Here is a 13,720-nt window from a genome sequence, read left to right as displayed (position 1 = left end):
GTTTAGAATGTGTTTCTCCTTTAGCCGATTTTAGTGCTGCCTTGAATGACTGAACGAATCTTTCGGCTAAACCATTGGTAGCGGGATGATTTGGCGCAGATCTGATGTGTCGGATACCGTTCATTTTCATAAATTCTTGGAATTCTTTTGATGTAAATTGAGGTCCGTTATCAGATACTAATTGCTTGGGTAATCCTCACAATAATGTGATTGTTTGCGACGATGTACTTTCTTTGGTTGCCAGTACCTCTGGCCATTTAGAATGGGCATCAACCACCACCAAGTACATCATACCATCTAACGGTCCTGCGTAGTAGTCTATGTGAATGCGGTCAAAAACATTGTCCGGCCACTCCCACGGATGTAGGGGTGCCTTGGGTGCTTCCTTTTGCGGTAGCTGGCAACCTGCGCATGATTTGGCTTTTGTTAAGGCTGAGGCCATGATTATTTAGTTGCGTTAGCACTCGCTCTAGATTTTTTAGATGTTCCTCATCTGTCCTTCCTGTGATGATCATATCATCCAAGATTACTTTGAATAGTCCTTTATGTGTGTTGATGGTTAGTAGCTCTTTGCCTTATCTTCCATTTCCAAATGCTGGTAAGAGTTTTTGAGGTCGAGTTTACTGAATTATTCTCCATTTGATAGCTTTGCAAAAATGTCCTCGATTTTGGGTAGTGGGTACCTGTCAGGCTTTAAGTACTTATTCAGCGTAGTCTTGTAATCTCCGCATAGCCGTATTGTTTTGTCTGCTTTAACTACAGGGACAACAGGAGTTGCCCATTCGCTGAAGACCACTGGGGATATGATACCCTCCTCTTGCAGACGTTTTAATTCTACCTCCACAAGCGGTTTCAACGCATAGGGGACATTTCTAGCTTTGCAAAATATGGGCGTTGCATTTTCTTTAGCGATAGCTTTCCTTTTTTATTCTTCAGCAGCCTCACCTTATTGGTTAGTAGCGTCGGGAATTTCCTGATCATAACATCGATCTTGGCTTGTGTGATAGCAACATTAGATTTTACGTGGAACAAATTACTCCATGGTAGCTTAATTGCTTGCAACCATTCTCTACCAAATAGTGGAGGGCCACCATGGTCGACAATATGTAAGTTGCCTTTATGTTGCTGTTCATTGTACATTATATTCACGCTGAGCTGGCCACTCGCTTTTGTACGTTCACCAAAATACGTTTTGAAGACTTGGGTGCATGATTCCAATCGTGTGTTCGGAAAATACCGCTCCCAGTCTTTTGTTGACATAATCGACAGTCCGGATCCCGTGTCTACTTCCATTTCCACTTCCACGTTGTTAATTGTTGGCTTTATCCATATTGCCTTATGATAAGAAGAAACTTTGTTTATTTCATCCAATCTGAATAGATGCTCATTATCACTGTCGGTATCGACTGTATGGACCTTTCTTGGGTTTGATTTTGGAACTTTTTCTGTTTTTGTTTTGCTGTGGTGTTCAGCTTTCCTGCGGTTCGACGTTTTGCTCTGCATATGCGACCTGTATGTGGCCTTGTTTGCCACAGAATCGGCAGTCTGCCTTTAAGAATTTGCACTTGCTGGGCAAATGTCCAGTTCCATTGCATTTATAGCATTGCATCTTGCCAGTATTACCTGTGTACTTAGCCTCTGGTGTTACAACCTCTGTTCACGGAGTTAGATTCAGGTAGACAACAACAAGACTACACACAATATACTGATAAATACACTGATAAAGTTTAGTAACATATAATCCATATCTTAAACAAAACAATAATTAAAGGCAATATAATTGGATTATCTTCTAAGCAATTTCTACAATTTACACCTCTCCATCTGCTTCAAGCAGTAGCACAACCTTGGTAATAGGTCTAACCAAAGTTGACGTTTGGGTTTTTACCTTGCATGCTCTGACAACACTGTTGTCTCCAATGAAGACTGACTCCACTTTAGCCATAGGCCAATGCCCTCTTGGACAATTATCCTTCAGTATTACAACATCTCCGACACTTATGTTTTTCCTTAACCGGTGCCATCGCTGTCATTCTTGAAATGTTGTTAGATATTTGTTTTTCCTACCCCTCCAAAACAAATCCGTAAGGTATTGTATTTGCCTCCATCTTTTAACTATGTCTTTTTTGACAAATACTCCTGGTGCATAGCCTGCTACGTTAGCTCCAATTAACAAATGATTGGGGGTTAATGGTTCAAAATCATCCGGCGTGTCCTGATTGATAGTAAGTGAGCGACTATTCAGAATATTCTCTGCTTCACAAAACAGAGTGCAAAGCCCTTCATCGTCAAGCCTTAACGGTTGTTCCTTCAATACACCGTATAACACCTTTCGTGATGATCTTATTAAACATTCCCATATGCCTCCAAAATGTGATGCCGCTGGAGGGTTAAACTTCCAATCAATACTGTTTGCTAACATCTTCTCCTGAACCTTGTCATGTTCAAAACTGTTAAGGGCCTGTCGCAATTCGGTCCTTGCGCCTACCAAATTTGTTCCGTTATCTGAAGTAATGGTCTTGACGCCATGACCGCGTCTAGCCAGAAACCTCAATGCATTTATGCATGAATCTGTCAAAGATTGGGCTGCCTCTAAGTGTACGGCTCTGGTTGTAAAACATGTAAACAATACACCATATCGATTCAATACTGAGTGTCCTCGTTTTATCTCAAACAGGCCAAAATAGTCGATGCCTGTCTGTATGAGCAAATAGTCTACTCCCTGTGGATACTCTGCTAGATGGAAGGTCGGCCATCTGCTGTTCTTCGGATTTTCTTTGGTATCTTCTGCAAGTGACACATCTCGTAACACATGCTTTCGCAACCGATGGAAGCGTGACAATCCTAAATTTCTTTCGCACCTCGTTAATTAACTGATTCCTGCCACAATGACCTGTGCGCTTGTGAACCTCGTTAATTATCACCTCTGAAAGACGATGCTTCGGCAATACAATTGGATGCTTGGCATTTTCGTCCAACTCCGAATTCTTCAATCTCCCTCCAACCTTTAGCACACATTTATCCAAGGTCGGGTTTAATTTTGCAAGGCAACTAGTTTTCTTCACATCCCTTTGGCCCTTCAACGCATCAATCTCTTCGTTGAAAAACTCTTCCTGTACATATCTGATCTCGGCCTGTTCCATTTCAGTTGCTGTTATTATTGGTGTTACGGATTTGTGGGACAAGTAACCTATAAATTTAGTCCACCATACGACTGCCTTCTTTAGTTTGTGATAGGAAGAGTACCGCTTAATCAGATCATTCATCCAACGGTTTTGTTCTACTACCGTAAAGACTTCCTTTACGTCAGGATCATCAATTTTCAATGGACTACCTTGAAATAGCTGTGGCCATTCCGACGGATCTCATAGCCACATAGCAACCTCATCCTCATTTATTAGATGCAAGGTCAGCTAGATTGGTTTTACTCCTAACATGACACCATTGATTAAGTTCCGAGCCCTCATGAATCATGCGTAGCCGGTTGGCCACGAACACACTGAGTCTCGTATTTCTATTATGAATGTAATTCAAAACTATCATACTGTCTGTCCAGAAAAAGACCTTGTCAAATTCGACGTCCATTTCTTGTCTTATAACTGCCACAACTGAGATACCATACGTTCGCTCCAGCTTGGTTGTAAGGATGTTATGAGATATCGAAATCAAATGCACGGGAATAATCAAAAGAGACCACATAGATACGCACAGCATCTCTATCAAGACCAAGGGTCCACGAAGTAGTTGCTTCGGCAAGTAGCGAATCGTCAGTTGTACATAAGGCCAAATTCATTAAGGTGTTTAGTTAGATCCTCCATCACAAGACTTTTAAGGGTGTTACCAAACAGTGATGTCAATGCGACAGGCCTGTCATTTTTTAATTGCGACTTATCGTCCTTTTTATAAATAGGAACAATGTTCTCTTTCCCGAGGACTTAAATTCTGCCCAAAACCAAGACAAAAACTATCTTTGGATATGGAGTCTTTCTCCAGAAGATTACAATTACGTGAATGTTTTGCTGATTCAGACAGCAGCACCACGCAAAACGAAGGCAACGTTAACAAATTTAAACCAAAAAGTTCCTGGAATCCATGTAAAAATCGTTGTCCAGCTTTAGAAACATTTATTCAGGCTATTGAGGAGGATGTCCAAAACCAGATAAATGTGACAATCTCTTAAAACAAGAGAGGCAGGCCATTGCTAAATTGCGTCAGCGTAATGATATCATCATTAAACCCGCTGATAAAGGTTCTGTCACTGTTGCTATGGACATCAAATTTTATGAAGAGAAGTCCTTAAGACAGCTAAACAATCCTCTTCATTATCGTAAACTTACAACAGATCCCGCCCCGGAAATAAGGTGGCCAAATCTGTTTCTGTGATGATAAAAAAACACTCCATCGATCCTAAGATTGGACCTCATTTGGCACAGGTCAATCCAGTTCCAGGCAGATTTTATTTCCTACCTAAAATCCACAAAGCAGGCAATCCTAGCGTCGGTCTAGATAATATTCCTTCAAGATTTTTACGTGACGGTGCGATAATCTTGGCTGAACCGATAGCTCATATCATTAACCTTTCGTTTAAAACTAATTGTTTTCCTCATGATCTTAAAACTGCTAAAGTTACCCCTCTATTTAAGAAAAATACTAGAACAAGTGTTGAGAATTATCGGCCGATTAGTATTCTGCCTACGGTATCTAAGATTCTTGAAAAATCTGTAGCTATACAAGTTGAAACTTGAAAGGTATCTTTCCAAAAATAATATACTTTATGCCTATCAATCCGGTTTTCGGCAGGCCCATTCAACTGAAAGCAACCTCATAAATCTCATCGACGGTTTAAAAAACAATAAGTCCAAAGGCCTTTTTACTGGAATGGTTCTAATTGACTTACAAAAAGCTTTCGATACCGTCGATCATGTAATTTTAATTAACAAGCTAAAATGCATGGGTTTTAAGTGTACTGACTGGTTTCAATCTTATCTCGCTAACCGCATACAAGTTGTCAGTGTGAATGGTACCTGCTCTGAACCTCTTATAGTTACTCATGGTGTACCGCAAGGTAGCATCTTGGGCCCTATTCTTTTTCTATGTTATTTAAATGATATTGCTTCTTGTATTGATTCTGATGTTCAATTATTGCTTTATGCTGATGATTCTACGATTCTGTATTCTCATCACGATGCCACCAAAATCGCTCATAAATTAAGTACTGTCCTAGCTAAGTGCCAGGACTGGTTAACTGAAAACAAATTATCTTTACATGTTGGCAAAACCGAAAGTATTATCTTTGGTAGCAGAGCGAAGCTTAACAAAGTTAAAGAGTTTTCTGTAGAATTAATGGGCCGTAGAATCAAAAGTACTAAGCAAGTTAAATATTTGGGTATTGATTTAGACCAATATGTATCATGTGATATTATTGCAACTAGTGTTAATCAGTAAACTTAAGTCAAGGTTGAAGTTTTTACATAGGCAAAGTTCGTGCTTGATTAAAAAATGTCGTAAACTATTAAGCACTGCTTTAATACAATGTACATTTGACTATTCTGCCTCGGCATGGTACGGCGGTGTCAATAAGAATCTTAAACATAAATTACAAACTGCCCAAAACAAGATGGCACGTTTCATTTTAAATGTTGGTCCGAGGTCTCACATAGGTGCCAAAGAGCTTTCCGATCTTGGGTTTCTTAATGTCAGCCTCAGAAATAAGTTTTTAAGATTAAATTATGTTCACAAAATTCGTTATAACTTTAATACGCCTTCTTTCCTTAAGGATAACTTTTTGTTAATTTCTGATCATCATAACCATTTCACCAGGGGTACAACATTTAATTTTGTCACTCCTAAGGCTACCGTTACCGCGCCCGATGGAAACCCGCCTTTAGCCATAGAAACAGAAAATGGAAGCACATCATAAAGACAGACACGTTGGGAAATCGTTGTATACGTAATAACTAACTAATAAATTACTGACTGATTATAGAGGACAACACTTTAGAAGCAATTTTGTAGTCATAAATTTAGCAGTGAAATTGGCCTCCAATTATTTTTTTTAATGGGTTACAATGTTTTTCTAATACGGTAGTGTAATAACTGTCTGTTACTGTAAAGAGGACATATCACTTTACTTTACTACTTATACTTATATTTAAATTTTGAAATGTTGATTATCACATGACTATACATTTTCTCAAAAACTAGTTACGTCGTTTTGTCACAGAATGACTCAAGCTTAATTTAGTTTGAATACGATAAAAACTGTTATATGTAATAATAATCATCAAAATGGTTATGATATGTAATGATTGTTATTAATTATCACATGTTATTATCATACCTGTATGCACCTTCGTCCAGAACGGTCGTGTTAAGAGCGAGCTCCGCTAGGACCCGATAGTTGCTTTCAACTCAAATATTCTCGCCTCCACCATTGATTGTAAAGGGGACTACAGTAGATGCCGATGACTTATGGCAACCGGCCTGAGCTATGACTGGAATTAATTCGCTATCACAATTTTAACGCTATTTTATGCCATACCTGAACAAGTTTTATTACAGTTTAACCTGCTATTTTTTTAGTTTTGATTGTTTGTATTATACCGGTAGTTTTACAGTGAAAGTTTGAATTCTGTAATTGTATTTCGATTGATTGTGTATCTGTGATGTTTTTCATTTTGGTAACCCTGCTGATCATTGGATAAGGGTACTAACTAAGAATCTAGCCATTGACTTTTAACAACCAAACGACGAAGCGAATTCACTTGCATTCCATGACCACCTGGGATTTTGTTACCGCATAACTCGATACATTCCACTGCAGAACGAGGACGTGCTGGCCTTTGTTTTCGTCAAGCACAATTGGTGAGTGTACTTTTCCTTTCTATTTGTGTATAAGGATACATATGGCGGGAAGTATGAATGGTATTTTTCTGGCGCTGTCGCTATATGTTATGTTGTTGAAAAGATCACACCATCATCCTGAACATGAACAAGTCATTCATAAGTTATGCCCTTCTTCAATTTATCTGGATAACCATACATCGAAAGATTTCAAGAATGCAGTCGGTGAGTGTTATACGTACCTATTTACATCAACCAAAAAATTCTCGCATTATGATTATAATTTTCATCGGAACCCCAGACAGCTTGCATGTAGAACTTTAATTATCTGCTTACTATGGTGTGGTGACATCGAATCCAATCCTGGACCAGTGTATCAAACAATTGTTGTGGTAAATGTCAACGGCGCGTCACTACCAGAAGCAGAGCCATATCGTGTGATGAGTGTAATAAGTGGACTCATATAAAGTGTACTGATGGTTTCATGACGCCCAAAAGATACAAGTACATTGTAAACAACAATACTGAATTTAATTATGTATGCGTGGAATGCAGCTGGAAACATCTCTCATTTGATTCCTGTGGAAATCATAACGATGACATAGGATTAAGAACGCCACCCCCATTATATAACGTCGCTCCTGAAGACTTCACGCGGTTTAAATAGAAAGGAATACACATTCTAGATCAATAATCCCCAAACTACCGGAACTGCGCGATATTGCATATAAAAGTAAAGCTGGTATTATCTCCATTAGCGAAACATGGATTGATGATTCGGTATCTGACAACGAAATTAAAATTGAAGGTTACTCAGTTCTACGAAGAGATCGCGACCGCAAAGGCGGTGGCGTATGTACGTATATAAGGGATGACATCGCGTTTAACCGGCGTTCAGATATTGAATCCGACGAAGCTGAAGTACTTTCAGGGTTCGTACACCTGTGAGCTAGTAAAATTCCAGGACATTTCAAGGACATTCAATGTCAACATTTTAAAATTTCAAGGACATTATTATACCTAAATATTAAGTTCAACAGATTAATAAAAAAAAATGAATTCGTAGTTACGATGTTTTTCAGAAATTCAAGTAGGCCTACTAACTGTAGCCACTAAAAAAACATACAGTACTGAAAACATAGGCGTGGGAAATCGAGTAAAATGACACGTAACGGTAGTAAAGCGTAAAGAGTTGTAACAACTCCCTGGTAAAGCCTTTGTGGAACCGCGCCAGACTTCCGCGCCTATCGAGGGTAGTCACGGCGTGTATTGAACAAAGGCTGATGTTTCCATAGTCACTGCACTGTCGACGATATTTGGTAATTTGATACTACTATAGGATGACGTTCTACAATTCGTTCGGAATTCGGAGTTTAAATGCCGTTTCTGTATATCGTATGTTTTTTTTAGAAGGTATAAATAAAAGAAATCAAACCATATTCTAATTCACTCTGAACTTTATTCAAAACGATCTTTACGATTTTTACATTGTTTATTTTTTATAACTTAGCAATTTCTGCTAATTTAATCTACACAATAGCCTAGCTATTTTTGATTTCCTCTAATTTATGTCTAATGTCTTCCTCTAGTTGAGCTAATTGCTCTTTTTTTTCAGAAGCGGTTCTACGCAAGCTATTAGCTTTGGCAATGAGGGTAAGACTACCTTTACTTTCAGCTTGATCGGAAAACTTTGCAGACGATTTTTCTAAACCCATAATATCAGCAATACATCTTTTTTTGGCTTTCTTTAAGTTATCTAACTCATCGATCGTCGATTTTCTCTTAATAGCCTTTGAAGATTCTGCCGCTTTACGTTTTTCATTATCAAGATAGAGATTATAGCATTGCCTAGCCCCACTCACAGAAGTAATTAATTGGGGCGTTATCTTTACAGACAAAACACCACCAACTGAAGCTATGTGACCGCATACAACGCGCTTCGAAACATATGTACTCTCTGACATATTGACAGCCGCTACCTCCTTGTTTACACTAAAACCTCTCTCAACAGTCGCCTGGCCATGGGAAAGCATTAGAATCAATTTTACTACCCCCCAGAATGCGTGATACTTAGTGGTTTTGCTAAGGCGGTCATAGTAAAATTCGTCAATTCTACATTTAGGATCGTATTCAGTGAAATCTGATAAATTATTTAACACAACAAAATCATAGAATTCGTTTGCCTGATTAACAATTTCATCACACATGTCATGGTTGATTTTTTGGTTGTCTGCTAATATTTTTAATACAGCCTTTAGTCTACCAACATTAAGAGATCGCGCATTACCACTTAAACAAAAATTTCTTGGATCGAGAAATTTCGCTTTTTGAACGATTCTGAAACCAAGTGGGCATTTAGATAGCACTTTCTTAACAATTGTAAGAACCATGGTCTTGCACTCATTTTTAAACCTGAGTTCTTGTAACTCGGACACCTTCTTTTTCTTGATCAACTCCTTTATATGCTCTGAAGCTAATATTCCACAGTCTACTTTGTTAGCAAGTAAATGGTTTTTCGTTTCATCTATATTAAAGTTAGTGAAACTTTGGCCATTCACGAGCCCGGAAAGGACGTCTGGTTTAATGACCAATCTCAATAGCCCTCTCAAACATGCCACTAGATCTTTCTCAAGAAACGGTATCATTGGTTGATCTGTTTGATATTTTTTAAGAAACGTTTCCATTTGTGTGGCCACCATCACAAAAAAGTGCATTCTGGGCACCGTAAATAAGTCTACTGAAGCAGCCTTCAGAGTGTCATACGACTTTGTTTTTGGGTCATTTATTTTCTTTTCGGTCACCTGCTTGATGTACGTTTTAAGGTGCGGAAAAACACTGAGAAACCGCTTCGCAACTGCAGCATTCTCCACCCATCTGTGTTTACAAAACTTAAGGCCAAACACATGTGTGCCAGTAGCGTTCTCAAAATCTTCCCGACGAGCAGGGGTGTCTTTGAACAGTATTTGTAAACTAGACAGTATGTCGTAGACCTTCCAATCAATTGACTGCACACCACTTTGAAACCCATTGTGCATTACATGAAGGCCACACGACCCAATGTTGAGAACTGATGTATTGTAATTCGTCTTTATATCGGCAGAGAGAAGTTTATAAAACTTCCAATTGACGTTTGGACCATCCATACCGATTTGAAGTAATTTTGCGAGATTTAGTTTGTCTGCACATATCTTAAAATCGGTGACGACTTTCTCAGCAGTAGCATGACCCATGAATGTACTATCAAAGAATCTAGTTTCCACGTGGTTGTTAGCCCAAAATCGGACATGGATATCCATTTGCTTTAGTTGTGTACCTTTGTTTAGACTTTCATCAAATAGTAGAACGTAATCTGACTCATCCGTAACACGTTTCAGAAGTAATGACCTAAAATGAACAAAACTTAGACTAAAAACATTTGTTTTTCATACTCACCAGGCTATTACTCAATACAGAAATGCCTATTACAATTATTTATTTAATCTAAATTGTAGGCCTATATCAATCGATATCAAACAAAACTTACCTAAAATATGGCGCTAACCCATAATTAACAACATAAGCAGACTTTTTTTCACCACAACTAAATTTTGCAGCTATTCCACTATCTGGAAACATCGCCTGGAATACTTCATTTATTTCATCCATCGACTTGTTCGAATAGTGCCGGTTAGTCATGAATAAGGCCCACAATATTTCTGCTTTACGAATCTCCTCACTACTACTGAAATACTGCATCGTCGCCGGGCCACTTGGGTTCGTACGTTTCGGTATACTATTATCAACACTAGTTCCTGGTATGTCTTCTTGTTCAATAATACTGGTGATGGTACTATTAGATTTAGTGGTGGATGTTGTTGGGTTGGACTTACTAAAAAATTGATTAACTTCTTGCGTCGTATTGTTAAACCTCAACTCCATTTGTTGTTTATGCTTTTTTCCGTTTTGATGAGATATTAACGCCGACCGTCCCATGTTGGAGATATCTAATGTTTTTCTACATAGTTTACACTTTGCCTCCGTTTTTATTGACGCACGGTTAATCCACGGGGAAAATTTGCTATCAAAAAGCCAGGACTCTTGAAAAAAGCATGTACGCGGCATGTTGGATAGATTTCCACTGACGAGAAACGCACGATAAAAAACTCATCGGCAGCCATATAGAGACCGCTAATATACGCGCTTGCGGTGTGAGAGAGCCTCGCTGAGAGAGGTCACTATACTCGCATTCTATTTATAGCTTATCAGAGGCTATAAATAGAATGCGAGTATAGTCACTAATTAAAGTGTAATGCTAAAATGCTATGCATGTTTACAATATTACATTCGTTAAATTAATTTTTAAACAAAATCGGAACACAAAAAGGGCCAAGTATTTATTTCAATAGTAATAGCTATTATGCAATAATGTACTGTGGGGGAACAAAAGAATAGTTGGGCAAAGTTTTTTAAAGGTGATTGTCATCTGAACATCACTGGCCAGTGGCGTTCTGCAGTCAACAACCAACCTGATAAGAAAGCCTATTTCATGTACGAGCATTTATCGGCGGCGGAAAAGTCGGCACGTACAAACGTTGTTATCTTCCATGTACTTTCATACTTAATACTTTTATTGTTCAGTGTTTTCAAAACTTTATTAAAAAGAATTCATATAACTTTATTGTATTTTAACAATTTTCAGGACATTCAAGGACAAATGCCAATTTCAAGGACTTTCCAGTACTTGAAAAAAGAGATTTATTTTTCCATGACTTTCAAGGAATTTAAGGACGCGTACGAACCCTGACTTTGGATTGAACTGAACCTGCCTAAAACCAAACCCATTATAATTGGAACATGTTACAGACCACCAAAGCAAACGAACTTTCTAACTCTGTTTGAAAATATGTTATCTAAAATTGGAATGGACAGTGAATTAATTGTTGTTGGCGATTTTAATATATGTACTTTAACAAAGTCATCTTTATTGAATAGCTATAATCAAATTCTAAATATGTTTAGTTTAAGTAACAAAGTAACTGAACCAACTAGGATATGCCCTACAGTTGCTTCATGCCTCGATCATATATTATGTAATAATGAGAATAAGATAAGCCAATCGGGTACAATCGCAACAGGTCTAAGCGATCACTTAATGACATTTTGTACACGGAAAACTATTAAACTTAAGTTCAATGGACATAAAAATGTATATATCAGATCACTAAAAAACTATACCGTTGATCAATTTAGAAACATACTAATAGATATCGATTGGTCAGTAGTTACCTCTATCGGAGATGTAAATGAAGCTCTGTATAAATTTAATGCATTACTTTTGGCTGCTATTGATTCCATTGCCCCCCTTAAAAACATTAGGATGAAACCAAGAACGGAACCATGGTTAACTAGAGAAATATTACAAGACATTGAAACCAGAGATAAATTATTAAATATGTATAATAAAAACAAGACTATAAATACCGACTTATTAATACAATTTCGCAAACTAAGAAATAAAATACAGCGTGATATAAATAAAGCTAAATCAAATCATTTGTTAAACAAGGCTGAAAAAAATAAAAATAACCCTAAAAAATTATGGAAAATGTTTAAAGGTCTAGGCTATAGTAATAAATCTAAGGATAGTGCTAAAACGGTTATTGACCTGCCCAATGGTACTAAATGTTTCGACCCAGCCAAAATTGCTTCTTGCTTCAACGAATATTTTACTACTATTGCAGCCAATTTGGTCAGTAAACTTCCATCCCCTAAGAATGTGTATGACATCGTCCAAACTTAAGGATTTCTATAGAACCGTTATTGGCAATAACTTTATGGTCAACTCAGTGGACGAAGACTTTATATATAGTGAATTAAACCAACTTAATGCGACAAAAAGCACGGGTGTCGATAAGATACCTCCCCGCTTCATAAAAGATGGGGCTGAAATTCTAAAAGTTCCCATTACCTACATAATTAATTTATCAATTAGTACCAGTACAGTCCCAGAAGACATGAAAAAGGCCAAGGTCATACCTCTTTATAAAAAAGGTAGTAGAACCCATATTGGAAACTATCGCCCTATAAGTATACTCAGTACAATGTCTAAAATTTTAGAGAAGGCTGTTTTTATTCAAATCGAAAAATACTTTACTGAAAACAACGTATTGTATAAATATCAATCTGGATTTCGAGCTGCCTTCTCTACTGACACATGTTTGATAGACTTAGTTGATTCCCTTAAAACCCAAACTTCTAAGGGAAATTTCTCGGGTATGGTGTTGGTCAATTTAAAGAAGGCTTTTGACACTGTAGATCATGACATTTTATTTAATAAGCTAATGATTAATGGGTATTGGATCTATTGAATGGTTTAAATCTTACTTATCAATAAGAATTAAAGCAAATAGTAACTGTTGATGATCATTGCTCTCAATCTTGTACTGTTACATGCGGGGTTCCTCAAGGAAGTATCCTTGGACCCCTTTTGTTCTTATGTTTTGTTAATGACATGGTAACTTGTATTGATCCTGATTGTAAACTCCTTCTATACGCTGATGACAGTGCAATTTTATTCACACAGAAATCCAGATATTATTTCTAAGAAGCTAGGGTCAACACTAGACTCCTTGTGTGATTGGCTTGTAGACAATAAATTAACAATTAACCTGGATGAAACTGAATGTATACTATTTGGTTCTAAGAGAAAAACTAAAAAGGTTAACAATTTTAATGTCTCAACAAATGGTAACAATATCAACACTACTAATTGTGTCAAGTATCTGGGTATTGAAATAGATCAAAATTTAACGTGTTCTGAATATGCATGTAAAACCATTAAGAAAATAAATAATAGGCTTAAGTTTATGTACCGCCAACGTAAGATACTAAGTTGTAA

General features: G+C 37.4%; 1 protein-coding gene across 1 annotated transcript; it reads right to left on the bottom strand.

Moving 5' to 3' along the window:
* Positions 1 to 8,361: 8,361 nt before the first annotated feature.
* Positions 8,362 to 10,815, bottom strand: LOC140060986 (uncharacterized). Its single transcript, XM_072107363.1, has 2 exons — positions 10,367 to 10,815; positions 8,362 to 10,260 (listed from the first exon to the last, which is right to left on the bottom strand). Exons 1-2 carry the CDS (start codon positions 10,813 to 10,815, stop codon positions 8,385 to 8,387), a joined length of 2,325 nt encoding a protein of 774 aa, XP_071963464.1. The 3' UTR covers positions 8,362 to 8,384.
* Positions 10,816 to 13,720: the final 2,905 nt, after the last annotated feature.

Source organism: Antedon mediterranea, chromosome 10 (genome assembly GCF_964355755.1).
Source record: "Antedon mediterranea chromosome 10, ecAntMedi1.1, whole genome shotgun sequence".
Taxonomy (NCBI): Eukaryota; Metazoa; Echinodermata; class Crinoidea; order Comatulida; family Antedonidae; genus Antedon; species Antedon mediterranea.
Note: the sequence above shows the minus strand (reverse complement) of the source record. Positions and strands in the feature narration are given on the sequence as shown.

Bases quoted from the DNA above. Each gene is read 5' to 3' on its own strand.
- LOC140060986 (XM_072107363.1), bottom strand. From the start codon at position 10,815: ATGGGACGGTCGGCGTTAATATCTCATCAAAACGGAAAAAAGCATAAA. The intron at 10,261-10,366 runs GTAAGTTTTGTT...AGTATGAAAAAC, and splicing joins GGGTTAGCGCCATATTTTAG to AAATGTTTTTAGTCTAAGTT.